Here is a 27,386-nt window from a genome sequence, read left to right as displayed (position 1 = left end):
TTCAGCTCAGGTCATGATCTCGTGGTCTGTGAGTTCAAGCCCCACATCGGGCTCTGCGCTGACAGCTCAGAGCCTGGAGCCTGCTTCGGATTCTGTGTCTCATTCTCTCTATGCCCCTCCCCCGCTTGTGCTCTGTCTTTCTCTGTCTCTCAAAAATAAATAAATGTAAAAAAATTTAAAAAAAAAGAAAAGAAAAAGTCACCTAAAATAAGAATACCTAATTCATTTCTGTCCAGATATGGCTCAATATTTTTATCATCTTTAGATCTTTGATAAAGAATGAAATAATGAAAGTTAAGATTTGCTGTCAGACATATAGGGATAAATACATTATTAATTTCACATTTTTAATGTTATTATACACAATAATATATAAGGTAAGAATAGAATTTTGTATTCTTTCATTTCTCTTCTTATTTCAACTTTTTGGTTTGGACATAATCCAAGAATTGTAGCAGTTCTAAACAATGAAAACAGACGATCAAGGAGAGACTTTTTATTTGAATCATAAGCACTTATCCTAGGCCATATAGCATATTAATATACTAACTCATACTTTGACATATGTAAGATTCTAAATTTTCTCAATTTCTACCTGAACTGTTTAAAGTTAAAATGTTTGATTGGGGTTTTGAACTACTTAGTAAGAGATTTTCTTCTTCTTCCTAAGATCTTACTGTTAACATTAGCCAAATGAGTGTAGCATAAAACGACTAACTAGTGTGCTGTTAATGTTATTTTTCTATTATTGTGCACACATAATCCTTGCTATTTCTTTGATAAAAAATTATGTTCAAATTTCTTGTAGACATGTATGCAAAAGATGGAAATTCTGATAGCCTAGATACGTGGGGGCCCTGCTTTACAAGTGGATGTAACAACTATTAGCTAACACCACAGCTAAACTAATTTTGATATGTGAGTAGATATTTGTAGATATGTGATATGTGATTAGATCAATGGCTTATGAGGCGAGTGTTATCTTTGAATTGGTCAGCTAAGGACAGGGAATAACAGAATAATCTGTTGTCCTTGGATGTACTACCTGGAATGCTAGCATCATGGTACTCCATCTACATGCTTTAAAGGAAGGAAAAGAACAATTATGGGGAAAGGTAGGTGTCCATGAATAGATGAAACCTCATGTCCAAACAGATGGAAGGGTATTAACCCTGGTGTCAAGCTACCAAATCCATTTTCATGTTGAGAGAAGCTATTTAATACACAACCTGGACTTACACTGCTAATAAGACTTTTCTGTTATATTAGTAGATTAAGTGATTATATAATCAATTGCTCCTTAGTTCTGAACTGTTAAAAGGTATGTATGTGTGTATGTATGCATGTATTCATTCATTCATTCATTCATTTTGAGAGAACTAGTGCAAGTGAACTCCACCCACCTCAAGTGGGAAAGGGGCAGAGGGAAAGGTAGAGAGAGAATCCCAAGCAGGCTCCAGGCCCAGCCCAGAGCCTGATGTGGGGCTCAATCTAATGACCATGAGATCATGACCTGAACCGAAATCAAGAGTCTTTCACTTAACTAACTGAGCTACCTAGGTGCCCCAAGGTATTTATTTTTAAAAGTGAATTTTAACCAACATTCAGATCTCCTGTATGCTCCATGTTCTATTGATTGACAATAATTTAAATAATTTTTGAAGCCCCTCTGAGGAAACTACATCTAAGGAGTCAAAGAGCTGTGTGGCTTATCCTTGCTTCCCCTTGTTCTGTCATCAATTCACTTCTCTTCTCCTCAAGCTTAAAAAGAGGATGTAATAAATATGATCTAGGTCAAAATAGGATTTTTCATGTGCCTTCATAGGCAGTTAAATTAAATTTAAATAAAATTAACTTTTTTAAACATTTTTTTATAAATACACAGGGAATGTTGAAAAGGGGAGAAGAAATCTAGTTACCCCGTCTTCTTTCCCAATGTTTCTGTTCCCATTATATATTTAAGAGAAGTAACAAGGATGATTGGGAGAATATCAATAACTACTTTTTAAATGCCTATCTTAAAGATTAAGCACATAATCAATATGAGAGTTGGAAACACGCAAACAATATTGGGAATCATTTTTTCCCCTTAACATTGTGCTGACCTTTCTCCCTCTGTCTTGTTGTTGAAATGGATACTCAACTCAAAACCATCTTATGTCACATGTGACCGTAACTTAGACTGTTGCAATGAAATAAAAACAGGGAACGTGTCCTTAGAGAATGTGTGGAAGATCCTGTGTTGAGGAATTTATACTTATCAGAGAATAATTTGTAAATTGAGACTGGATTTGAACTAAGAAATCCTGTCTTGGATAGTTGCAGCCTGATATTTAAACCACTCTGATGTTTTTATTTATTTATTTATTTAGTTAGTTAGTTAGTTAGTTAGTTAGTTTATCTTGGGGGGGGAAGAGAGAGAGAGAGAGAGAGAGAAAGAGAAAGAACATGTAGGGGAAGGGCAGCATCAAGGATAAAGAGAATCCCAACCAGGCTCTGCACTGTCAGCACAGAGACTGACACCAGGCTCAATCCCATGAACTGTGAGATCATGACCTGAGCAAAAACCAAGGGTCAGATGCTTAACTGACTGAGCTACCCAAGTGCCCCATGAAGTTTTCATTTTTTTAATTTAGAAGTAGTGTTTGTTGTTGTGATAGAAAATCATGAGGAAAAAATCATAAAAGAAAGCAATTTTGTCAGTAACTCATTAAAATTCATTTATGTAAATTGATGTCTATATTTGATTCTTTTTCAATATATTGAGACATATTTACTAGCAAAGGTTAAATTAAAGAAAAAAGCCAGACTATTTCTTTGTTCCTTTCTCCAATTGTACATTTAGGTTCTATATGTCAGGAGTAGAGCATATAATGAATGCTTAAATATCCTGTCTGAATAAATCAATGGATGGATTAATGTACATTGTCTGATGGACTATGGCTTCTGATCTTAAATTCTACCAACACTATGGTTGGTTTTTTTTTGACACTGGTTTAGACCAATACTCAAAATAGTTATTTTGTTTATTTTTATAAATATTAGGTATAGATGTTACTAACCATATGTATGTCATATGGTTAATACAAATTTACAAATATTTTTAATATTTTATTTAAATGAAGATACTTTAGGGGCGCCTGGGTGGCGCAGTCGGTTAAGCGTCCGACTTCAGCCAGGTCACGATCTCGCGGTCTGTGAGTTCGAGCCCCGCGTCGGGCTCTGGGCTGATGGCTCAGAGCCTGGAGCCTGTTTCCGATTCTGTGTCTCCCTCTCTCTCTGCCCCTCCCCCGTTCATGCTCTGTCTCTCTCTGTCTCAAAAATAAATAAACGTTGAAAAAAAAAAAAAGAATTCTTTATAAAAAATAAATAAATAAATAAATGAAGATACTTTATATTTTTAAGGTAGATATATACTTCTTCATGAAATTGTTTGCTATTGTTTTAGTTATTTCTAGCAAATAATTCTACAATCTTAGTGACTTAAAATACTTTTATAATTGTTTCTTTTATGATTAAAATCTTTCATGATTATGTGTTGACTGGGTTCAGTTGGGCTACTCTTCTACTTTTCATGATATTGGCTGATGCTACAATCGTGTGGGGCTCAACAAGGCTTTAATATTTGCAATCATTCTCTGGCCGAGCTGGCAGTTAGGGCTGCCTCTCACCTGGTATCTCAGTTGATGCTTTAGCCAGAGCACTGTGGTTCTCCTTTAACAGGATATTCTACCATATGGTAGCAGGGGTTCCAAGACACGGGAATCCAAGAGAACGGGCTCAGAGATGGCAGGCATCCAATACAATGAATCATCAGGCCTCTACATGCATCACACCTATTAAAGTCACACTGGCCAATGCTGGTCACAGCAAGGAAGGAGTGGAATACTCAAATGTATGACACTAAGAGTATGGTTCTTTAGGCACCAGCAAAGTGACAACCAGCACAAATATGCTTGTATGTTAAAAGTAATTTCCCATATTGAAATCACATTTTTATATGTAATTATATGAAGTCATATATATGTATATATAATACATAGTATATAATATATAATATATAATAATATATAATATATTTTACCCTCATTTTATAGCTTTACTTGTTATCAGTTAACTCTTTGTTTAGTAAATCACTTAGCAAATAACATAAAATTCTCATGTCTTTCTATTCATTTCTTTGGGGGGAATTTACTGAGGTCATGTAATCTGACTCCTTTCTCTGCCTTTAGGGGAGCCAGTCCTGTAGGTGTGGACTGTAGTCACCAGCCTTTGTCTGGAGGCACTGCTGTTGTGGGCTCCTTGGTAGGTGGAAACAGGAGCACCAAGAGCCACAAGGGTTTATAAATCACAATAAAGAATTAATTTCTAGGGCCTCTGTGTCTAGGCCCATGGAAGTAGACAAGCCATGAAAATCTGTGGTGGTGTAAAACCTGAGTCCAGGCAGCAAGTTATTAGGAAAATGATTGATTTCCTTATATGTATGTTGTATTAAACCAACTATTTTATATGAGAATTCCTAGAATTAAATTGTTTCAGGGTAGATAAGTTTTGAAGTAGAAACAGTTTTCCCTCCATATTCTAGTTTATTACATACAACATTTTGAAAAAAATCTAAATAATTTTGGTGCTATCGTGATTACCTTTATAGGTCATATTTTTAGTTACACGTGAAATAGTTATCAAAATTTACTGTGTTCTGGGTCATAAAGTAAACCTCAACAAATTTCAAAAGTTTGAAATCTCATAGGGCATGTTCTCTGATCAACAGGGAATTAAACTAAATTAAACTAGGGAATTAATCAGCTGTTTGTTTTTCGTTTTTGTTTTTGAGTAAGTTCAATGCTTACTGAGGGGCTTGAACCCACCACCCCAAGATCAAGAGTTGCATACTCTATAGACCAAGCCAGCCAGGTGCCCCATGTTCAACTGTTTGAAGTTAGGAGATATTTTGAAATGATATGTGACTCAAACTGGAAAATAATTTGAACTTAATGATAATGAAAATATATATCAAATGTTGTGGGATGTAGCTAAAGAAATTCCTTTTTAAAAATCATATTCCTTTCACTACAGATTTTTCCAAATGCTTCACGCTAGACTTGGTATTTCTATAAAAAATACAAATTCACACTATCATTAAAAGAGGTCTTGGGGCACCTGGGTAGCTTAGTCAGTTGAGCATCCGACTCTTGATTTCGACTCAGGTCATGATCTCACGATTCGTGAGTTCAAAACCCATGCCCAGCTCTGGGCTGACAGTGCAGGGCCTGCTTAACATTCTCCCTCTCTCTGCCCCACCCTTGCTCACATTCTCTCTGTCTCTCTCAAAACTAAATAAACTTAAAAAAAAAAAAAAAAAAAAGAGGGGCCTCCCAATTTTCCCAAGCTCTCCTCAAGATCTTATTAGAAATGTACATCATTAAACTCTGTTTATACCACACAATAAAATCATTTAAGGAACCATGCAATTTAGGCAAGACTGTTTGAATTACTGAAAAAGTTCACATAAAGAGAATACCACATGTATCATAAATTGCCAAGAGACGAATCTACTCCTGTGACATGTAACATGGGGTACTAAGTTCTAGCATTTCCAAAGAAATTCTTGAAAAGAAATTTATTTACTTAAGTGCATGTACTTAGCAAGTTAAAAGAGCTGAAAAGCAAAGATTTAAGCTTCAATCTCAAGTTATAATTGGACTAAAACAACTACCAAAACAGAAGTGAAATAGTGATTGAAATATATTAACAAAATATAAAGCAAACATGAAATTGAGAGGATTAAAAAGAAACCTAGGTTATTTCTCTAAAAATATTTGCAATAAAATTTAAAAGCTAGTTGCTAGATTGTGAAGGAAAAGGAGAAAAAAAAATTACCTATACCAGAAATGAGTAGGGACCTCTGGGTCCCTAGGTCATGGTTTTGGGTCTTGGTTTTGGCTCAGCTCATGATCTCAAGTTCATGAAATCAAGCCCCGTATTGGGCTCCATGGAGCCCCCTTGGGATTCTCTCTCCCTTTCTCTCTGCACCTTTCCCCCCTACCTCAAAATGAATAAGTAAATTTTAAAAATAAAAGAAATGAATGAGTCACTATTATGAGACTCTAAAAAGAGACTATTTGAATATTTATGCTATTATTTGAAATTTTAGTTGAAATAAGCAAATTTATAGAAAAATAAAATCTTTTATACACTGTGTAGGAAATAAAAAAACAAGAGAAACAAATTTAAAAAAGGTGGTTAAACTCATGAGCATAGATGCAAATATCCAAAAGAAATGTTAACAAATCAAACCTAGATGTGAATAAAAATGATAACATATCTCAACCAATTTGCATTTATTCCAGAAATACAAGTTTGGTTTAGCATTGAACAACTAATCAATGTAAATCAATAAGTCATAAATAAACATCTGAATAAATGCAAAAATGATAAAATTCAATACCTACCATAATAAAAACTCTCACCAAACTTGGAAGAGAAATTAATAGAAAAGTAGTCAAATATTGAAATATGTTGTTTTGTGATTTTCATTAGGGAAAAAATGAATGTTAATACCACTTTTTTCAACATTTTATTAGAGTATCCAGTAATAAAGCAATAATGGAAAGAAAATTAATCATTAGAAAGGAATGAATAAAACTGCCATTATTCAAGGTTACATGATAAATATCTAATGATAATCTAACCACAGTCTAATTAGAAACTATTTGATTTAAAAAGTGGGTTAATAAGTTTGCTATATACTCAGTCAATATATGAAATTAATTACATTTCTACCTGCAAACTATAATAACAAAATTAATGTATAAAAAGTTGCCATTAGGTGTACCTGGCTGGCTCAGTCAGCAGAGCATGTGACTCTTAATCTTAGGGTTGTAAGTTCGAATTTCATGTTGAGTGTAGAAATTACTTAAAAATAAAATCTTTAAATAAATAAATAAATAATTGCCATTAAAAAGTTTAAAAAATGCCTAGCAATGAATCTTACAGTAGATATGCAGTACCTTTAAACGGAAAATAAAATATTGAGAAAAGTTTCAAAAAATCTTAAATAAATGGAGGGAAATGCCACATTCATGGAACAGAAGAATTGTCCTCTAAAATGTTTTATGGATTCATTGCAATCCTTATTTAAATTGTAACTGTTGGGGCAACTGGGTGGCTCGGTCAGTTGAGCATCCTACTTCGACTCAGGTTATGATCTTACTGTTCCCAAGTTCCAGCCCCACATTGGGCTCTGTGCTGACAGCTCAGAGCCTGGAGCCTGTTTTGGATTCTGTGTCTCCCTCTCTGTCTCTGCCCCTCCCCGACTTGTGCGGGCGTGCGCACGCTCTCTCTCTCTCTCTCTCTCAAAAATAAATAAACATTTAAAAAATTTAAAAAATTGTAAATGTTTGTCGAGTGTGATTGTGGATGTAATGTTGAAAAGTAATCCTATAATTTAAATAAAAATGAAAAGGACCCCAAATCTCAAGAAAACTTTGAAGTACTACATGTTATAACTAATAAAGTTACTTTAAGATATTGTGGTAATGGCCTAGTACAAATGAGTAGACAAGTGAAACAGATTTGTGTTCAGAAATAGAATCACACATATGAGGGATCTTGACTTACCGCAAAGGCAAAAGAGCACATCTCATGTGGAAAAAAAATCAGTTTTAGCTCCATCTCATATCATACCAAAAATCAATTCAGGATGCATTTTAAATGTAAATACGAAACAAAGCTTTTATAATATAACAGAGGGGGTAATCTTTACAGTTTTAGGGAAGTGAAAGATTACTTAAACTGAATCTGGAAAGTCATTCATAAAGACAAATATTCCTGTTAAAATACCTTTCATCAGGGCGCCTGGCTGGCTCAGTTAACAGAGCATGCGACTCTTGATCTTGAGGTCATGAGTTTGAGGTTCATGTTGCATATAGAGATTACTCAAAAAGAAAAAAAATCTAGAAAGGTCCTTCCTCAAAAGATAGCATGAAGACTAAAAATTTACCCCAGAGAGTGGGAAAAATATTTGCAACGCATTTAACCAACAAAGGCTTTGTTTCCAAAAATTAAATTCTAGAAATGATTTTTCAAAGAACTTAAAAACATTAGAAAAAGTCGGCAGAAGATTGGGAGAAGAACTCTTGAAAAAATGACTATTGGGGGGCGCCTGGGTGGCGCAGTCAGTTAAGCGACCGACTTCAGCCAGGTCACGATCTCGCGGTCCGTGAGTTCGAGCCCCGCGTCGGGCTCTGGGCTGATGGCTCAGAGCCTGGAGCCTGTTTCCGATTCTGTGTCTCCCTGTCTCTCTGCCCCTCCCCCGTTCATGCTCTGTCTCTCTCTGTCCCAAAAATAAATAAACGTTGAAAAAAAATAAAAAAAAAAATGACTATTGGGAAAAATGCTTGGAGTCATCAGAGAAATGCAAATTAAAGTCACAATGTCATACCAGGACCTACTAGACAGGCTAAAGTGAAATTAGCTAATACCACATGCTGGAGACGATGGAGAGCAACTGAAAGTCTCATGACACTCATGGTGGGACTGTAAATTGCCCAGACTCTATAATACCAATTGGCAGTATCTACCACATTTCAAAATATACCTCCTTTTTGACCCACAAATGCTATTCCTAAATACCCATTAAATATGCATATGTATGAAAATATCTGAGCAATGATGTTTATAGGAACATTTTTACAGTTGTTCTGAAGTTTTTAAAAATTAATTTTATTAAAATTAATTTATTTTCCATTCCTGTCATGAAAACATTTCTGAAGTCAAGGTACATCTGTTTTGAAAATCTCATGAGGCCTGGTAGATACTCGTTTTCTTTACAGGAAAAATGAAATTATTTATTTTTGACCAGCATTATTGTCACACTTGATTGCCTAATTCAAATAATTTATGAAAATTCAACTATAGATCATATAATTCATTTCCTAGAAATCTAAAAGCTCTTTCAGAGAAGTTTACTTTTGTAGCATGGATCTCATCTTTTCTTATTTCTCTTTGCACTTATTTGCTTTGTTTTGTTTTACAGGTGAACAAACCTGGCTACAGATCTCTTCTATGTCATTTAATTTGCTTTGTAGCTGAATATTGCCTATTCAAGTTTAGGAAAATGAGTATTTTTAATTTTATTGGTTACTGAGGTAATGCTTTTATACTTAAAAAGTTTCCCTTTAATATTTTAAGATCAATTTTTATCCTTAAATAATGTAAAAAAAGGGGGGGCTTAAAAAACTAATGGTACCTCAAAAGCTTCAATGGAGACTTTCAATGAGACACTAAGTTTTGTTCTGTGACTCTCATATGCCTTCAGCAAGTTTTCATTTTATAGCCAATTTTAGCCCCTACATGCTGGCACTTCTCTTTCCTGAAGGCTATAAAGTTTAATAGAGTCCCTGATACAGAGCTCACACCGTGACAACAAAGGCCAAGGTGAGATGTAGGAAAGGCTGACAGCCTAAATACAAAAAGACAGTCAACCCCCTCCCACTCCACCTTTTTCTCTTTCAAAAAAAATGAACAGGCAACCAGAAAAAAAATTGGGGGAACTTAGTGAAAACTAAGTGAACCCCACCCCCAACAATGACAGAGTTCACTGTTAATAATTGTTTGGGAAATGGTTATACATCTGTGGATCCTCTCCTAAGGTAAAAAAGTCCATTTATTTCACTTTAGGGGGTTACAATTTTGTATATCCCTGGGCTGAAAGGTGAATCTATTGAGTTCTGAATGTAGAAAAATTAGAGTCCTTAATGTAAAAAACAAAATAACCACTAGTCGGTAACCTTGTATTTGTGTATTTACTTTCTAAATATCTAGGAGAGAGTGTGTGTATGGGTAGGAAGGGGTTGGATTGTTTTTATTTGGGTTAGATTTCATTTTTGAATTGCAATATATAAATTTAAATTTTCATCATTGCCAGATATGAATCAAAAGTTTGTTATTACAAAAAAATATGTTACATAGCACTGAAGACAGGTATATCCAATTCAAAGGTCTGGATTTCTAGAGTGCATTAAATTTGTAAAGTTCCCTTTAGGAATTTTGTAAAATTATATACACATTTTATACACACACACACACACACACACATGTATATATGTATATATATATGCCAGTGTGTGTATATATATATATATATATATATGACATCTATTTCTATTTCTAAATATAGAATGTTATTTCTAAATGTGTACTAAATATAGGGCATACTGGCATTTTCTTATTTTCCCCTGGAATGTGAGTATTTGAGAATTGTTCAATATTTGAGTTTCACTTAAAATTTCATAAGTCTTCAGAAATAAACTTATTATTTCTTCACACACTAGTGTTGGCTATTTTCTCAGTTCTTCTGCCTTTTTGCCAAGTGACAAAGTCTGCTTTGCAGACAATAGTTGAAAAAAAATCTATAGAGCTGAATAGCAATTAAATGAGGGATAAAATATGACTTCAGAAAAAGCTATTTAGGTGAAGTAATTGTGACAGAAGCCAGCCTGGATTTTACTGAAGAATGAATAAAGTGTAAAGAACGTTCACTTTTCACTGAAATTAAAGTGTATTATACATTCTTACTTCTAAGGTTATTTTTACTACAGATCTTTCCTGACAAACAAAAAACTAAACAATACAATAAACTTCCCTATACTCATTACCCAGCTTCAACAACTATCACCAATGTGTCATTCCTGTTTCAGCCTTTCCCCTTCACTCTTTTTTAAGTATTTCAAAGAAATTCTCAAACATATCATTTTAGCTCAAAACATTTCTAAATTCATCTTGAAACAAACAACCAAAATTGAACAGGACTTTTTTTTTTTAAACATAACAAAAATGCTATTATCAGTACTAATAAAAACTTAAATGATTCCTTATTAAAATCTAATTCCCAGGCTATATTAAAAATTTCAACATACCTCATCTTTTAATAGTTGGTCTATTTGAATGGGGATCCAAATAAGGTCCACTCGTTTTTTTCTCATGTTGAAGTCAAATTTATTTAGAATAGCTACTTCTTCCTGATTATTCATTATAACTGGGGCCTTTGTTTGTTTTGCTACTGAGTTTTTGGAAAATCCAGTCAGCTAACCTATAAAATGTTACACTTTCTGGATTCTACTATTTTCATTCCTTGAGATGTCTTCTCTTCCTTTACCTCCTCCTTCTCCTGCTCTTCTTACTCCTCCTCCTCTTCTTCTTTTTTGTCCTTATTTTTATTTTCTTTTTAACTTTTTAATGTTTATTTATTTTTGAGAGAGAGAGAGAGAGAGAGAGAGACAGAGCATGAACGGGGGAGGAGCAGCGAGAGAGGGTGACACAGAATCTGGAGCAGGCTCCAGACTCTGAGTTGTCAGCACAGAGCCTGAGGGGGTGGGGGTGGGGGGGGAGGGCTTGAACTAATGAACCATGAGATTATGACCTGAGCGGAAGTCAGATGCTTAACCGACTGAGCCACCCAGGTGTTCCAATTTTGTCCTTATTTAAAAAAAATCTTTTATATTTCAAAATGTTCATGATAAAATTTTGATGGCATAGATTAAGTGTTTATGTGTGTCTATCGGTGCCTGTGTTTGTGACGTTTTGAGTTTATTAACTACAGCATGTAAAATTACATTTTTATTTGCTAGATAGCATATGGTTCATGGTGGTCCTGGTTTTGGAGGCATTCAACCAGTCTCTCATTTCACGTAAATTATCTTGGCTGTCACAACCTTTCCAACCACGGCATGTAAATGCATGTAGCATCTTGGATAACATGAATACAGAGAAATATAAATTTCAGATCTTTGGGGTATTCTCAGCCTTTTCTTTTGTAACAACCTTCTTTGTTTTCAATAAACTATAGTAGGTTTTTGTTTTGTTTTTGTTTTTTTTTTTTTGTTTTTTTTTTGTTTTTTTTTGCTTGTTTGTGTTTGTTTCTTTGTTTTAGGAGTCTGTGGGTTGAAAGTTTCAATTGGTGAAACGCAAGATTTGAGTAGAAGAACAAACTAAAAATATGTTTGCTGTGTCTGTTAAGAAAAACAAAAAAACAAAAAACTTTGACCCTGTCTTCTTTTATATTTACTCTGCTTGGCTTGTACTAGCTTTTTCATTTCCGTATCTGACCTTGCAGGTGCAGGTTAAAGGCAAAGAAGTGGTTTAATCCTTCTTAGCTGAAGTAAAGTCCATTCACCAAAGTATTCTTCAGGCTTCTGCCACTCGAAATACGAAATATTCATATATAATGTATGGAAATCAGAATTTCTGGAAATTCAATTATTTTTGGTTTAAATTCAGTAATGATAACTTGGGCCCCCTGCTTCAGTGTCTTGATTTACCAATCTCTCCCTTACAGTGAATCCCAAATAAAGCCACTAAAGCACAGTTCTGTTCATGTTGTAATTATTTTCCCCAAGTTTTGTTACTGGAACACAGAATGCTTTCCTACCCATCACACAATGCATAAGCTGATCAAAAACTACCCTTTCAGGCACTCTGCTCCTTGTTACCTCCCTGAACTTAGCCACTCTGCAACCCTGCTTTCCTCAAAGCCGGCCATGCATTTTCATTAGCACTTCAGATTTTTTTTTTTTTTTTTTTGCATAAACTTCTCCTTTTCTTTCTAGAAAAGTTAGGTTACACTTTCAGACCTGATTTAAAGGAGACTTCAACTGTGGGGGAATTCCATAATTCTCCCAGATTTTTAACCATTATTTCTGTATCATTACCATAGCATTTTGCTTATGTTTGTTTGACAGAACCTCATTCTACAGTGGAAAATAGTGGCTTACATATCCGACTCCCTTGGAGAGAAATCATGATGCAAATTTTTCTGCTAAGTGACTGTGCATCCAACTAAGAGTCTATGTATATTTTTTAAACACCTTAAAGTTTAGAAAGCCAGACATTGTGGATATTAACTCTTGAACATTGCTCAAATGATTGAGCTTTTAGAAAAAACACAGTTTTGATTTTCATGGTGTGCTTTTGAAAGAGTATTTTCCACATACTCAAAGTTGAATGTGGTTAGGATATGCTATGTCCTATTTTCCTTACATTTTAGATATGATCCCAAAACAGACACATGGACCATGGTGGCTCCTTTGAGTATGCCCAGAGATGCTGTTGGAGTCTGTCTCCTTGGTGACAGATTATATGCCGTTGGTGGCTATGATGGGCAGACATACCTCAACACTATGGAATCCTATGATCCACAAACAAATGAGTGGACACAGGTAAGAGTGTTGCCAGCATAATACTTCAAATACAAGAATTTACTTCATTTACTTCGTTCTAAATTTCCTTGAACCCCAAGTGATTGATTTAGCCCATTTTCATGTTCATTTTGTAAAAAGTTCACTAAATCACATGTTTTTGTGTACTTTTCTCTTATGTATTTTGTAATTAATAAAATTCATATTAAAATGTGATATTCATGCTTCAATGGGATTTCCACTTTATTATAAGTAATAACAAGGAACAGTAACTGAATTTTAATTAGCTGAAACAAAAAAAAAATCAAAGTGGAATATATTGGTTCACAAAATCCTAACTTTAGCATATTTGGTTTTAGAGATAGCTGGAATAAGAAGATGGAAAGCTACAGAAATCAACTTCCTGCCTCCCATTTTTGCTTTACTCCCTTTATTAGGCCCACTGTTACCGACTGCAGAGAACATTTACCATGGAGTGGAGATGCTAGAAACTCCAAGTAGCAATCCTCACAACCAAAAACAGAAAACAAAAACAAAAACAAAACACCTGCTTTTTAATTAAAAAAAAACAAAACAAAACAACAACAAAACAAAGAAACAAACAGCAAAGGGCTCTAAATGATCTGTCATGTAGAAAGTGCTCACTCCCAGACAATCACTTTGGTCAGGAAGATTCAGTGAAATAATTAGCTGATCTTAAGTGAGGTGCTATCCCTTGATATATAGTACACTGTAGTTAGAGACTCAGGATAATGCTAGAATAAGGCAGCTCCCTGTCTGGTCTCATAGCTGAAGATTTGTGTTGCATGTGTGGGTGCTGGGGGAAAATAAGGGCAGTGCAACCAAATTATAATGGAAAACCCCTTATTCAGTATAACTACTATGACCTTACTTTTAACGGAGGGAATGGATATATTCTAAGACTTGTGTCCCTGTATTTTATTACTTTCTACTCCAAATTTCTCAGTGTTTCTATTATTCCTCCCCTTTATCAGAAACTTAGAAGCAAGATACCATTCCAATAAACAAACCATTTCCATCGATGGATGCAATGAGATTCCAAGGTCTTATTGAGTTGAAGCAGAATAAGAACCTCATCTCCTAATATTCCTCAGTGGATGGAGGGTTCCATTTTTTTGAGGGGGGGAGGGATTGCAGAAATTGAACAAAGTTTATCTGAAGAACTTGAACACTGATTGAAGTAAATTTCTTTTAAAGATACTTACTTTTAAAGATATATAACTTCCTTGATTGTGCCAGTTTCGATATGTTCAATCACAATATTGAAATAGGCTGAATCTGAAGTACAAAACTAAATTCCAAATGTCCAGACTGCCTTATGGATCATACCCTTCCCTAAGAGAAAATCCTTTGATTTCACAGGAGATAAATGAATTTGGCTAAGAAGGAAAAAAGAAGGCAGAATGAAGGAAAGAAGGGAAAGTTTTTGGAAAACTGGGTCGTGTGATTTTCTGTGTTTCACTTTAATTCTAAGAAAAGAATCATTTCCTATCCAAAGAGCAGCAAATATAAAAGCAGTTTGTAATTATTGCACTAAGTTTTTAGAGGATATATTATAACCTATCCTCCTTCTGATTCCCTAGTGTTTACAAAGGAGACACTGCATGTATTAATGATTGTTGATTTGCCAAGGAAATGTACCAGTTCAATGATACATATTTAAAATGTGCCACTTTCACAAATGAACATCAAATAAAGGAAGTTTACGGGCATATCAATGATAGAATGTAATCTTCATTTCGTGTTTATAATAATGAGCCATTTTGCTTATCATTCTTCTGAAATTAAAATCAAAATAATCTATGTAGTAATAATAGGTAAAATTCTCCTGAAGACTATTTTCCCTCATCTGTATTTTACTGTGCTGTGTTTTGGATCATATAACAACTTACAAACAGGAAGGTGGTATTTAAAATGGTTTATAACAGCTTTACAAAAATGTTTTACAACAACTTTAAGTACAATAAACATTAATTGTAAAGCACTTAAATTACTCTAAGATTTTATGTCTATATATTTTCATTATTTATATTTTTAAGATAGCAGACACACACAAAATCACTTTGAAAATTTTCAGGATTCTAGGTCCCTGGCAAAAAAATCCCATATGTGCTGGACAATGCCTGTTACTTTCCCTCCATTTACCCCATAAATGGAAAAAACCAATATGTTATCCTATTTATCATTGGCATCCCCAAATGGCTGAGCATTAGAGTAAATAAACAAACTATATTAAAATATCGAAGAATGTATATTTGGAACACTTCCTAAGCTAGCTAATTATAAATAATGTTAATAGATTAGGGATCAGTTTCCCAATTCATGTCTTAGATAGTTTTACCAAGAATACATGCATACATGTATACATGTGTACGTGTGTGTGTGTGTGTTTTAATAAATTTGACTTTGTCATTTAACACTGGATTTATTTCTTCTGTTTTATTTGAAAAAAACAATAGGTGTGCTTCAAGACATAAAAAAAGAACTTTCTTCCATTTCCCCTGGTATGGGTAAAATCACCCTTTCATGTGTTGTCTTGGCACATTGTCATAGTGCTGTTATGTTTTATCCACCCGTAACTATAAAGATAGTGTGTGATTTACTATCATCTCCCCGAAGACTAGCAAAATTGCTGGCACGGAGTAAGAGACAATGTGAATATTTCTTAAATAAATTAGTTGAATATTACTGTTGCAACTCAGTTCTGTTGTGTATGAGTTTAGTTTGTTTACACACAATAGATATATGGTAGTATCCCCTCATCTGCACTTCTGCTTTTCCTGGCTTCAGTTAGCAATGGGCTGCTGTAGTTTGGGAGCAGGTGATCCTCCTCCTGATGTATTGTCAGAAGGTTAGTTGTAGCCTAATGTTATGTAACAATGCCGACATCATTCGCCTCATTTCATCTCATTACATAAGCATTTTATCATCTCACATCATCACAAGAGGAACGGTGAGTACAGCACAAGATATTTTGAGAGAGAGAACACATTCATGTAACTTTTATTATAGTATATTATTATTATTATTATTGTTCTATTTTATTATTAGCTATTATTGTTCATCTCTTATGGTACTTAATTTGTTAATTAAACCTTATCATAGGTCTGTATGTACAGGAGAAAAACAGTATAGAATGTGTTTGGTACTATCCATGGTTTCAAGCATCCTCTAGAGGTCTTGGAACATATTCCCCCTTCAAGAGGGGACTACTGTAGAGAATAAGTTCCAGGGGAACCTGGTGAAATATCTACATTCTCAGTTTCTTTTTTATACTTGGTTCTGTGGCCAACTTTTCTAGGTTGTCATTCTAGGGTTGAAGGTGCAACCCTGGAGGGAGAACATAGCAGGTTTAAAAAATAAATAAAAATTAATTAATATATATATATATATATATATATATATATATATATATATATATAAAATACAAAGTTAGAGCAAAGGGAAAAAGACAAAAGATCTCTTAAGTATTTAAATTTATTTATGGAGAATATATTAGTGCTCAAAATAGCATGATAAATTCTGTGGTAAGGGAAATACTTAGCTATATGATAGAATTTAAGTGTCTTGGGTAGAGAAATCTTCCTTCAGGAAATGGCATGTAGAATGAGGCCTGACAGGTGGCTAATAGTTAATCAGATAAAAATATGGGGAATGGTTTGGTTTGAGAAACAGAATTTGAAAAGAATTGCAGGAAGAACATGTAACATGTTGTACTGGCCAAAAATAAAGTGGTGAGCAAGGAGTTTGGAGACATAAACAGGGTCTATATGAGGCAGGGCCAGAAGCCATGTTTTTAGAATCTTGACTTTAATATAAGGCTGAATGGGAGTAAATGAATTTTAAGCAGGGAAGTAAATAATCAGAATTCTGTTTTAAAATAATTGCACTTGATAGGATGTGAAAAACAGGAGAAAGCAAGATTAGAGTCAGAGAAATCTGTTAGGAGGTTATTTTACCAATCCACTGTAGGGGTGGAAATCTTTCTTTACTCCTTCTAGGTTATTTGGTTGGTCTCATAATTAAATTAATATAAGATGGATGAATGGGATAAAAAATTAATTTTGTATGTATGGGAACCCCGTAAAAATATGAGAGTCAAAGAAGTGGCCAAAGCAGGAAGCTTTATTCTTTTTCAACAAAATGATAAATTTGTGATGAACTGACAAGGGATTTGAGCTTGTGGTAGTAAATTGGTGAAGAAGTAACAAAGTTTACTTATACAGCATTCTTGGCTCTAAATTCCCTATCTCTGGTGATAAGGATGCCTTCCAGTGTCCTGGTACAGGGAGGTTACCTTTCACATGGGAGATTTATCTCCCGCTTTCAGTGGGACCAAGGAGGGTCAGCAAGTCCTTTCTGTACCAATCATCTCTGAAGTACCTTTAATTCAAAATAATCAATATGCCAAAATGGCACATCCTGGGGTGGCATACTGCAATGCTTCACACTCAAGGTAAAATTGTAATGTGAACTGACAGGAATAGGTATAATTAGGTTGGATGGAGAGATACTTATAGGACTTGATGATTATTCAGGTGTAGGGTTGATGAGGTAAAACTAAAGGTTATGGATGTACCTTAGGTGTCTATCTTGAGTAACTTGAGAGTGGTGTCATTAACTGGCACAGGAATCACAGGAGGAACAACACATTTTTGCAAAGAAGTGCAGAGATTTATTTTTATAAACACACTCATGCATGTAGAGAGATGTAGATGTAGATATAAAGTGAAGCTATTCATGTTATACTTCTTCTAGAAACTATGCACAGCATTTCTCAGTATTGAATGAACATTGGAGGGTATTTGGGAAAGTTTTCAAAAATACAAGTACCCAATATTCATCCCATTCCTATTGAGTGGTAGGGCATGAGCAAATATACTTTGTAAAAGTTCGTTAGATGACTTTGATATGAAACAATACTTTAAAAAGAGGGACAATGGAAGGAGTATGTGCATTTTGGAGTGAGATACATTTCAGTTTGTATACGTTGCTTTATATATTGTTCCCTGACATTCCATTCACATACCTATCACAAAAATAACAATACATGATAGGATTATAAAGATGATGTGGTGATCTATAAAAATTATTCTTAATACGAATGAAAGGAATAAAAAATTATCACATAAGAAGTTGCTCTGTGTGCTTGTGTGTGTGTGTGTGTGTGTGTGTGCATGCGCACGTGTGTTAACTCTGCAAAGGGATGGCAGGTAACAGTATGTTACGTGCGTATGTGTGTTAACTCTGCAAAGGGATGGCAGGTAACAGTAAGTACATTTAACAGAACTGTAGATATGGGTGGTGATTTTCATATTAGAGAGTGAAACCATATCCTTTCTCAATCAATAAGATAATATATGTGATCTGAGATTATTTTTCTCTTAGCTGTTTTATTTCTTACATTTTATTCACTTTCTTCTCAGCTTGGGATAATATCCTGTAATTTCTAGCCTACTCTGATATTTTTATGTGCATAAATTATTCTTAGAAAACTGTAATGAAAATCTTTCATATCAAAATGCTCAAATTATTCAACTCTTGACTTACCTCTATGGAATAAATTTTCATTACAAAGTGTAAAAAATTATTGTTTTTAATATATTTCTAGCCAGTTTCATATTCAGGATTATTAAAAACATCTCAATTCTCATTTTGATGACTATCATAAGGTAGAATTTTTTTAATAAGCAGTATAGAAATTGTAATTATGGCTTATTTATGACAAAATATTGAAGTTACTTCATCGTATGTCTCTGTTTAGAATGAATGAATAACACATTTAATTCAGTAGACTATCTGGGGAAATAACTTCAAAATTATTTCAATAAGTGTAATAGCTATTTGATCTGAAATATATTCCAAGATACCACTATGAAGTATTGTCAGAAATGTGTCCATGCAAGCCCAGAAATAAATCTTCGTTGGAAACTTTTCTATAGTATCTTTATGTCACTAAAAATCATTAAATATCTTATTACTTGTATTAAAAATCCCATAAATGACTGCAGGTTTTAACAACTTCAATATGCAAATTTTTGCTCTTTTGTAAATGCCATTTTCATTGTTTCCATTTTTATTGTACTACTTGTGGCTAAATTGGGAAAATAGAAGCACATGTATTTATGATTTTAACACATATGAGTGTTTAAATATATTACAATTTGTATACTATTCTATGACAGTAAAAATTGTCTTAAGTTGTGTTTCATCTTTTTCAACAGATGGCTTCTTTGAATATCGGGAGAGCAGGTGCCTGTGTGGTAGTCATCAAGCAACCTTGACTTATTTTTATTTGGAGAGATTTTATTTGCTGGAGTGGTTATTTTTATAACAGAGAGCAAGAATGAGAATTTCCTGAGATGAAAATTCTTCAAGAACAAGGATTTCTGTAGATTTACCTACTGATGTCAAAAGAGGTAGACTATCAAAAAGAATTATAAGAATAAAAAAAAAACATCAAACTTCTGTGAAACAATATCTGGCCGTATATTAGTTAGTTCAGGAATGGTTATTGGTAATTTGTTTTGTATTGTAGAATACAATAACTAAAGTTACCAAAGGCTTGTTTTTCTTGAGCAATTAAGAGGAGAGACCAATATTTGTGACACGGATAATTTCATGACTACAACTCATTCAATTGTTTTATTAGTTTGTGGCAATATCAAAGAGGTCAAAGACATGATATTTCGTCTGACAGAACCTGATTGGTTTACTATTTTCCTAATCAGTTGTGGTCACTCCAGGAGGCAGAATGATATTTTATTAAAACAAACACGCTTCTTCCTCATTTTCTCAACTATGAGAACAATTAGAGAAACAGATTCATGCCTGTCTCTTGCATTCAGAAAACAAACTGTTCTGCTAATCAAAACTGCTATATCATCAGAGTGGATGGTTGAAATTTGTTGCAGCCATATTAGCAATCCGAAGCTGGCAAACACAAAGGATTGTTTTCATTAGGCTTACCACATTGCTTTGCTTTTTGAACACACTGAGCCAAAGAATCAGTACAATTATGGGCTTTTGCCTTATGTTGAGTTCAGTGTAAGCATGGAAGCTAGTTACTCTGAATGTTATATATATCACTGCATGTTCAAGTCCTTTAGAAATTTGTTCATAAAAAAAACAAAAACAACTTAGAATTTTGAGAGAGAAATCTATGATCCATTCATTTGGAGTATTAATGATCATTGTTAGAAGGAGGGCAGACTCCAGATTCTCATTCCCCATTTTTCAAACTTGTTACATTGATATGCACATTATTTTATGCCAAATGTTTGTAATTGTTTAAAGCATAAAGTGGAAACATTACACATTGTCCTTAATAGATTCATGTAAATTTTAAATATAATTAATAAATGATAGAAAATTTGCTTTTATCACTGTATCTTTCTTCAATAAATTTGAATTCAAATCTGAGTGAAAAACTGATAAGGCTGGGACACCTGGGTGGCTCAGTCAGTTAAGCATCTGACTCTGGCTCAGGTCATGATCTCACATCACAGTTCATGAGTTCCAACCCCGCGTTGGGCTCTCTGCTGACAGCTTGGAACCTGGAGCCTGCTTTGGATTCTGTGTGTGTCTCTCTTTCTGCCCCTACCCCCCCTCAAAAATGAATAAATTTCAAAAAATAAAAATAAAAAAAATTGATAAGGTATACTGTAGAGATAGGGCATTTTTATTGCTTGAGTTTTCAAAATAATCAAGGAGTATGTATCTCTCTCAAAATGTTTATTTCCTCTTAAACATTACACTGACATCAAATACAGTCTTTAATTATTGCTTTCTTTTGTAGTCACTCAGTTGAGGTAGTTAGAAATAATGCCTACAAAACACACATCACATAATGAGTGCTGATAATTGTGCAGGATCTAGAAAAGGTGAAAAGAAAAATCCTCTTTGAGTCAGAGTAAGCCATGGGATTGATTTTTATTGCCGGATGGAGAAAAATGTTTGAAATCTAATAACCAAGGAAAATATTGATAGTTTGTATAAAGGAAATATTAGGAAATCTAAATTTTCCCAACATATACATATGATCAAATTTATTGGTCACATTTTACCTCAGAAAAATTATGCCACTAGAAGTATAAGACAGGAGGAAGTATCAATGATTTTTAAAAATTGCAGGTAAAAAAAATGCATAGCATGAAATTTATCATCTTCACCATTTCTAAGTGTATAGTTTAGTAGCATTAAGTACATTTAGTTTCTTCTTCCCACATATTTTCTCCAAGACATAGAACATACAGAGAATATTAGCCAGCTAGAATAGACAACTTAGTTTTGAAATTAAAGAATAGAGGAGAAGATAAAGTAGGTATGTCTATTTTTTAACCACTAAAGTTTTGTGGTGGTTATATTTAAAATTTGATGAATCAAGATCTTTACTATATTTTTTTCCTGATAAGGAATTTTCCTGAAGCAAACTTGCTACATCAACCATCTACTTTCTATATATAGATCACATTAGCCTATGCTACTGCTTATATTGCAGAGTAAGTGTATACAGTAATTGATCAAATGATGACATTGAACAGCACTTTGGATGATGAACTGATAAGCCTATATGAAATAGGGAGAATGGATTAATTGTGCCAATTTGCTGAAAAGGAAATTGTCCTCCAAGGTCACATACTAAATAAGTCCCAGCACTTATTACCTACTCTGCCAAGACTCCAGTCCAGGATTTGAAACTTGACTCTGTCAATTGATAAATCAGTTCTGCTAACGATTGCCACTTGAGGTAAAATTTTTGCTAATAGGATTCACTATTTGGCTCTTTGAATTAATAAAGCATTTGGGGCATCTTGGTGGCTCAGTTGGTTGAGAGTCCAACTTCGGCTCAGGTCATGATCTCACAGTTGGTGAGTTCAAGCCCTGTGTTGGGCTCTGTGCTGACAGCTCAGAGCCTGGAGCTTGCCTCGGATTCTGTGTCTCCCTCACTCTCTACCCCTGCCCCACTCATACTCTGTCTCTCTCAAAAATAAACATTAAAAACATTTTTAAAAAATTAACTAATAAAGCATATTTAAATAAAGAAAGTATAGAAAATAGCATCTATGAGGCTAGTTTTCCAAGATACCATTCCATGTTTTTATTACATTGGTATTCCTGAAGTGTAACATTTTTATAAATAGCACAATGAAGTATTAGAATATTCTGCAAGTATTTTCAATTTTAATGATGACTGTTAATGAGAATATGAATACATAATATGGTTCAAAATTCTTTATAAAGTATGCAATCACATCCAAATCTCCAAACATGGCGGTACTGAATTTTTTTATGTTGCACATTAAAAGCCAATAAAATGCAATCAATCTTACAGTTAAAATAAAATCAAAGAGATGACATTTGTAAGTTTCTCCTAAATACTGGAACAGGAGACTGAATAAGAATAGAAGCATTAGTGCAATCTCCTGAAAAATATTGGCTCTTCAAAGAGTATAAAGAATTTAAATTATTAATTACATAATATTATGGTTTGAATAAACCAGCAAGTCTATGTATGAAATTAAAATTTGCAACCAGTCAGCTAAAACCTGTGATAAATAATAACCCTAAAAAATTAACATTTACACATAGGCTAAAATGTAATATTGAAATATCTATGGTCTTACATTTCTAGGTTAAAATGTTTCTATAACAAATTTAAGGTTTTGTGGCTTTGGGAAATTCTTCTTTTAAACACGTCCATGTCAGGGCAACTGGGTGGCTCAGTTGGTTAAGCGTCAGACTTTGTATCTCAGCTCAGGTCATGATGTTACAGTTCCTGGGATCGAGCCCCACATCTAGCTTTGTGCTGATAACATGGAGCCTGCTTAGGATTCTCTCTCTCTCCTTCTCTCTCTGCCCTTACTAGGCACTATCTATCTCCCTCTCTCTTCCTCAAAATAAAGAAATACGTAAACTTCAAAAAATAATAATAATAAACATGTCTATGTCATTTGTTAAACCTGGTCATAGTGTTTTTAATATTTCAAAAGAGAGGAAAATTACAATATAATAATAGGAGGAATAAGAATCAAAATTAATATTTTAGGCATGAAGGGGAGGAGAATTTGCCTCTTTGGCATAAGGATTAGCTTGAGCTGGTTATTTTTTTTATTTTTTTATGTTTTTATTTTATTTTTGAGAGAGAGAGAGAGAGACAGAGAATGAGCGGAGGAGGTGCAGAGAGAGGGAGGGAGACATAGAATCCAAAGCAGGCTCCAGGCTCTGAGCTGTTGGCACAGAGCCTGATGCAGGGCTGGAACTCACAGTGAGATCATTGCCTGAGCCAAAGTAGGATGCTTAACAGACTGAACCACCCAGGTACCCTTTGAGCTAGTTATTTTTAAAGAAACAACAGAAAGAGGAAAAGCTCTGAAAATTGAGTATAAAATAATTTTCCAGTAAGGGACATTTACATGTATAGGGGAAATTTCCACTTGTAAGAATGTTTCCATCTCTATAACTAAAAGAGGAGGATGACTGAAAATGTCGAAATTTTTTTTTAGTTTTTATTTATTTATTTTGAGAGAGAGAAAGAGGACAGAGAGAATCCCAAGCAGGGCTTGATGTGGGCCCCAATCCCACGAGCATGAGGTCATGACCTGAGCCAAAATCAAGGGTCTGACGCTTAAGTGACTGAGCCACCCAGGTGCCCCTAGAAACCTTTTTATTAAAGTTTATTTATTTATTTTGAGAAAGAGAGAGAGACAGAGTATGCAAGCGGGGCAGTGGCAGAGAGGAAGGATATAGAGAATCCCAAGCAGGCTCCACACTACCAGTGCAGAGCCAGATGCAGAGCTTGAACTCAGGAACCATGAGATCATGACCTGAGCCAAAGTCAAGAGCCCCATCCTTGCTCAAGAGCTGAACATTTAACCAAGTGAGCCACCCAGGTACCCCAAACTCATAAGGAAGAAGGCAACAACCTAAATCTGCCTAAAAACCTTACCCTTGTTTGCTATGCTTTACTTGATAGCCTCCCATAACTGGCTCCCACCCCCAACATCTCCTTTTATCTTTTCCTGGTGATGGTATTTAAGGTGGTACGTTGGGTCATTTTGGTGAGTTAGTCACTTTTCCTAGGTATCTCCCATGTACAGGAGGTGTATTGATTATTAAACTTCTGTTTGTTTTTCTCCTGTTAATCTCTCTTTTTACAGGGGACTCTCAGCCAAGAGCCTAGAAGCATAAAGGAAAAATTATTTTTCTTCCTCTGTAAGGCAACTTTATTGTTTCCTACATAGGTTTAACAGGACTTCTTCCTATAAATATTCCACTATTACACTACTAGATAATTTGAAAAGGCCTAGAATTGTATCATCTTAAGGACTATGGTTGTCTCATATGGAAAATTAATATTTTGTGACATATAAATTTTGTATATTGTTTTTTATCCCTCTAGAGTAAATTCTTTTTTTTTAATTCATTAACGTACAGTGTTATATTAGTTCCAGGTGTACAATAATACAGTGATTCAACTCTTCCATACATCATGTGGTGCTCATCACAAGTGCACTCCTTAATCCCCAGCACTATTTAAGCCATGCCCTCATCCACCTCCCCTCTGGTAACCATCAGTTTGTTCTTATAGTTAACAGTCTGTTTCTTAGTTTGCCTCCCTCTCTCTCTCTCTCTTTTTATTGTCCCCATGGCTCATTTGTTTTGTTTCTAAAATTCCACATATGAGTAAATCATATGGTATTTGTCTTTTTCTGACTTATTTTGCTTAGTATACTCTCAAGCTCCATTCATGTCATTGCAAATGGCAAGATTTCATTCCTTTTGTGGCTGAATTTCATTGTGTAAACAGATACCCCCTCTTCTCTATCCATTCATCAATCAGTGGATGCTTCTATAATTTGGCTATTGTCAATAATGCTGATATAAACATAGTGGTGCATGTATCCCTTTGAATTAGTGTTTTGTATTCTTTGGGTAAAGACCCGGTAGTGCAGTTGCTGGACCATAGGCTAATTCTATTTTTAACTTTTTGAGGAACTTCCAGATTAGTTTCCACAGTGGCTGGACCAGTTTGCATTCCCACCAGTAGTACATGAGTGTTCTTTTGTCTCCACATCCTCACCAACACCTATTGTTTCTTCTCTTGTTGATTTTAGCCATTCTGACAGGTGTGAGTCAATAGCTCATTGTAGTTTTGATTTGCATTTCCGTGATGGTAAGTGATGATGAACATCTCTTCATGTGTCTGTCTTCTCCTCTGCATGTCTTCTTTGGAGAAATGTCTGTTCATGTCTTTTGCTCATTTTTAAGTGGATTATTTGTTTTTTGGGTGTTGAGTTTTATAATTTTTTTTCTATATTTTGGATGCTAACCCTTTATCGGATATGTCATTTGCAAGTATCTTCTCCCATTCTGTAGGTTGCCTTTCAATTTTCTTGTTTCTTTTGTTGGAAAGAGCTTTTTATTTTGATGAAATCTCAATAGTTTATTTTTGCTTTGGTTTCCCTTGCCTCAGTTACCACATATTTTCAAGATAAACAGTATTTTTGGGGGTACCTGGGTGGCTCCGTTGGTTGACAATCTGACTTTGGCTCAGGTCATGATCTCCCAGTTCATGAATTTGAGCCCCACATTGGACTCCGTGCTAACAGCTCAGAGCCTTGAATCTGCTTTGGATTCTGTGTCTCCCTCTCTCTCTGCCACTCCCCCACTCATGCTCTGTCTCTCAAAAATATATAAAGATTAAAAAAATAAAAATAAATTGGAAAAGCAAAAAGACAAACAGTATTTCTCAAATAAGAAGACTAGATAGGGACCTGTGGGTGGCTCAGTCAGTTGAGCATCAGACCAGCTCAGGTCATGATCTCGCGGTTGATGAGTTCGAGCCATGCATCGGGCTCTGTGCTGACAGCTCAGAGCCTGGAGCCTGCTTCTGATTCTGTGTTTCCCTCTCTCTCTGCCCCTCCCCTGCTCGTGCTCTCTCTCTGTCTCAAAAATAAATATAAACATTAAAAAAAAAAAGACTAGATAGAACCATTTGTCACACATAGTTCACCTAATTTTACTGGGTAATTGGGATAAGCATCTGTGTTAATTAGCTTTATCTGGGGGGGGTAGGGAGGAACACTTCTCAAACTTTATGACAGCAGGTAATTTTGCAACCTGGACCAAGCATCCCACTGAAGTTAGGCCCCTACCTTCCTTCAGGAACTAGGAGATAGGACTGTTGTCTTCCATGATAATTACATATCAAAGAGATGGTCCCCTCAGGGAAAGAGGACTTCAGCTACCTCCATTTTGACCTCATTCTAGCTGGGTTCTTCCTTCCAGCTGGTCTCTTGACTCATGAAAGACTCTGAGGGCAAAGCATCCCCTGATGCCAACCCATGCAATCCCCTCAAGCAAGCTTGCCCTGAACCAGCAACATCCCACCTCTGATTGACTCCCAAAGATCAACTTGACTTGCACTGTTTACCTGCACGTTTCCACCCACTTCTGCCTCACATTTTCCTTATATAAACCTGGAAGTATTTTCAGAATTTTGGAGACAGTCTTTGAGACGCTAGTCTTCCTGATGTCGGCCTCGCTGAAATAAATTTCCTTTCTTGTTTCAATACCGCTAATTTCTCTGCCTTGGATTTTGTCAGCAGCGAGTGGCTGGCTGAACCTGGCTTGTTTGGGACCCTGGACCCAGGTACCCCCACACCTCTGTGTGCTGGCTACACCAGGCCCTTGAGAAAGACATTCATTCCTATGTCATAAAGCTGCAAAGGGCCCATCTAGGTTTTGAAAGTTTTTATGTATAAATTCAAAGAGAGGAGAAAGTACTCAGAATTACAAGTTTTCTAAAGTAAATTTTCTGAGAAAGAGGAGGGGAGGAAAAATCTCTTCCCTTATTTTAAAGAGAGAATTAAACCTCTTTGTTTACATTTGTATTTGTCCTTACAATTGACATTAATATAATTTTCCTCCAGTTGTTTTTTGTCTAACTTCAGATTTGTTCTTTTTCTCTGTGAGGGCAGGGTGAAGTAATGATCTCTGACAGGGGTCTGCAAGCCAGAGGGCACAGACCAAGTGCAGCACACTGTTTGTTTTCTTATGGCTTATAAACTAAAAATGGTTTTCATGTCTTTATTTGTTTTAATGTTTATTTTTGAGAGGCAGAGACAGAGAGACAGAGTGTGAGCAGAGGAAGACCAGAGAGAGAGG

General features: G+C 34.9%; 1 protein-coding gene across 2 annotated transcripts in view; it reads left to right on the top strand.

The window, feature by feature from the left end:
- Positions 1–20,599, top strand: part of KLHL1 (kelch like family member 1) — a 360,871-nt gene extending 340,272 nt beyond the window's left edge. The window contains exons 10-11 of one of the 2 annotated variants that reach the window (XM_045478696.1): positions 13,046–13,217; positions 19,442–20,599. In XM_045478696.1, coding sequence (XP_045334652.1) covers positions 13,046–13,217; positions 19,442–19,501 — 232 coding nt within the window. In that variant the 3' untranslated portion in view covers positions 19,502–20,599. The remainder of the gene's footprint in view (positions 1–13,045; positions 13,218–19,441) is intronic. The other variant, XM_045478701.1, reaches the window with a different exon arrangement.
- Positions 20,600–27,386: the final 6,787 nt, after the last annotated feature.

This window comes from Leopardus geoffroyi, chromosome A1 (assembly GCF_018350155.1).
Source record: "Leopardus geoffroyi isolate Oge1 chromosome A1, O.geoffroyi_Oge1_pat1.0, whole genome shotgun sequence".
NCBI classification, from domain to species: domain Eukaryota; kingdom Metazoa; phylum Chordata; class Mammalia; order Carnivora; family Felidae; genus Leopardus; species Leopardus geoffroyi.
The sequence above is the reverse complement of the archived record's forward strand: the minus strand, read 5'-3'. Positions and strand labels throughout refer to the sequence as shown.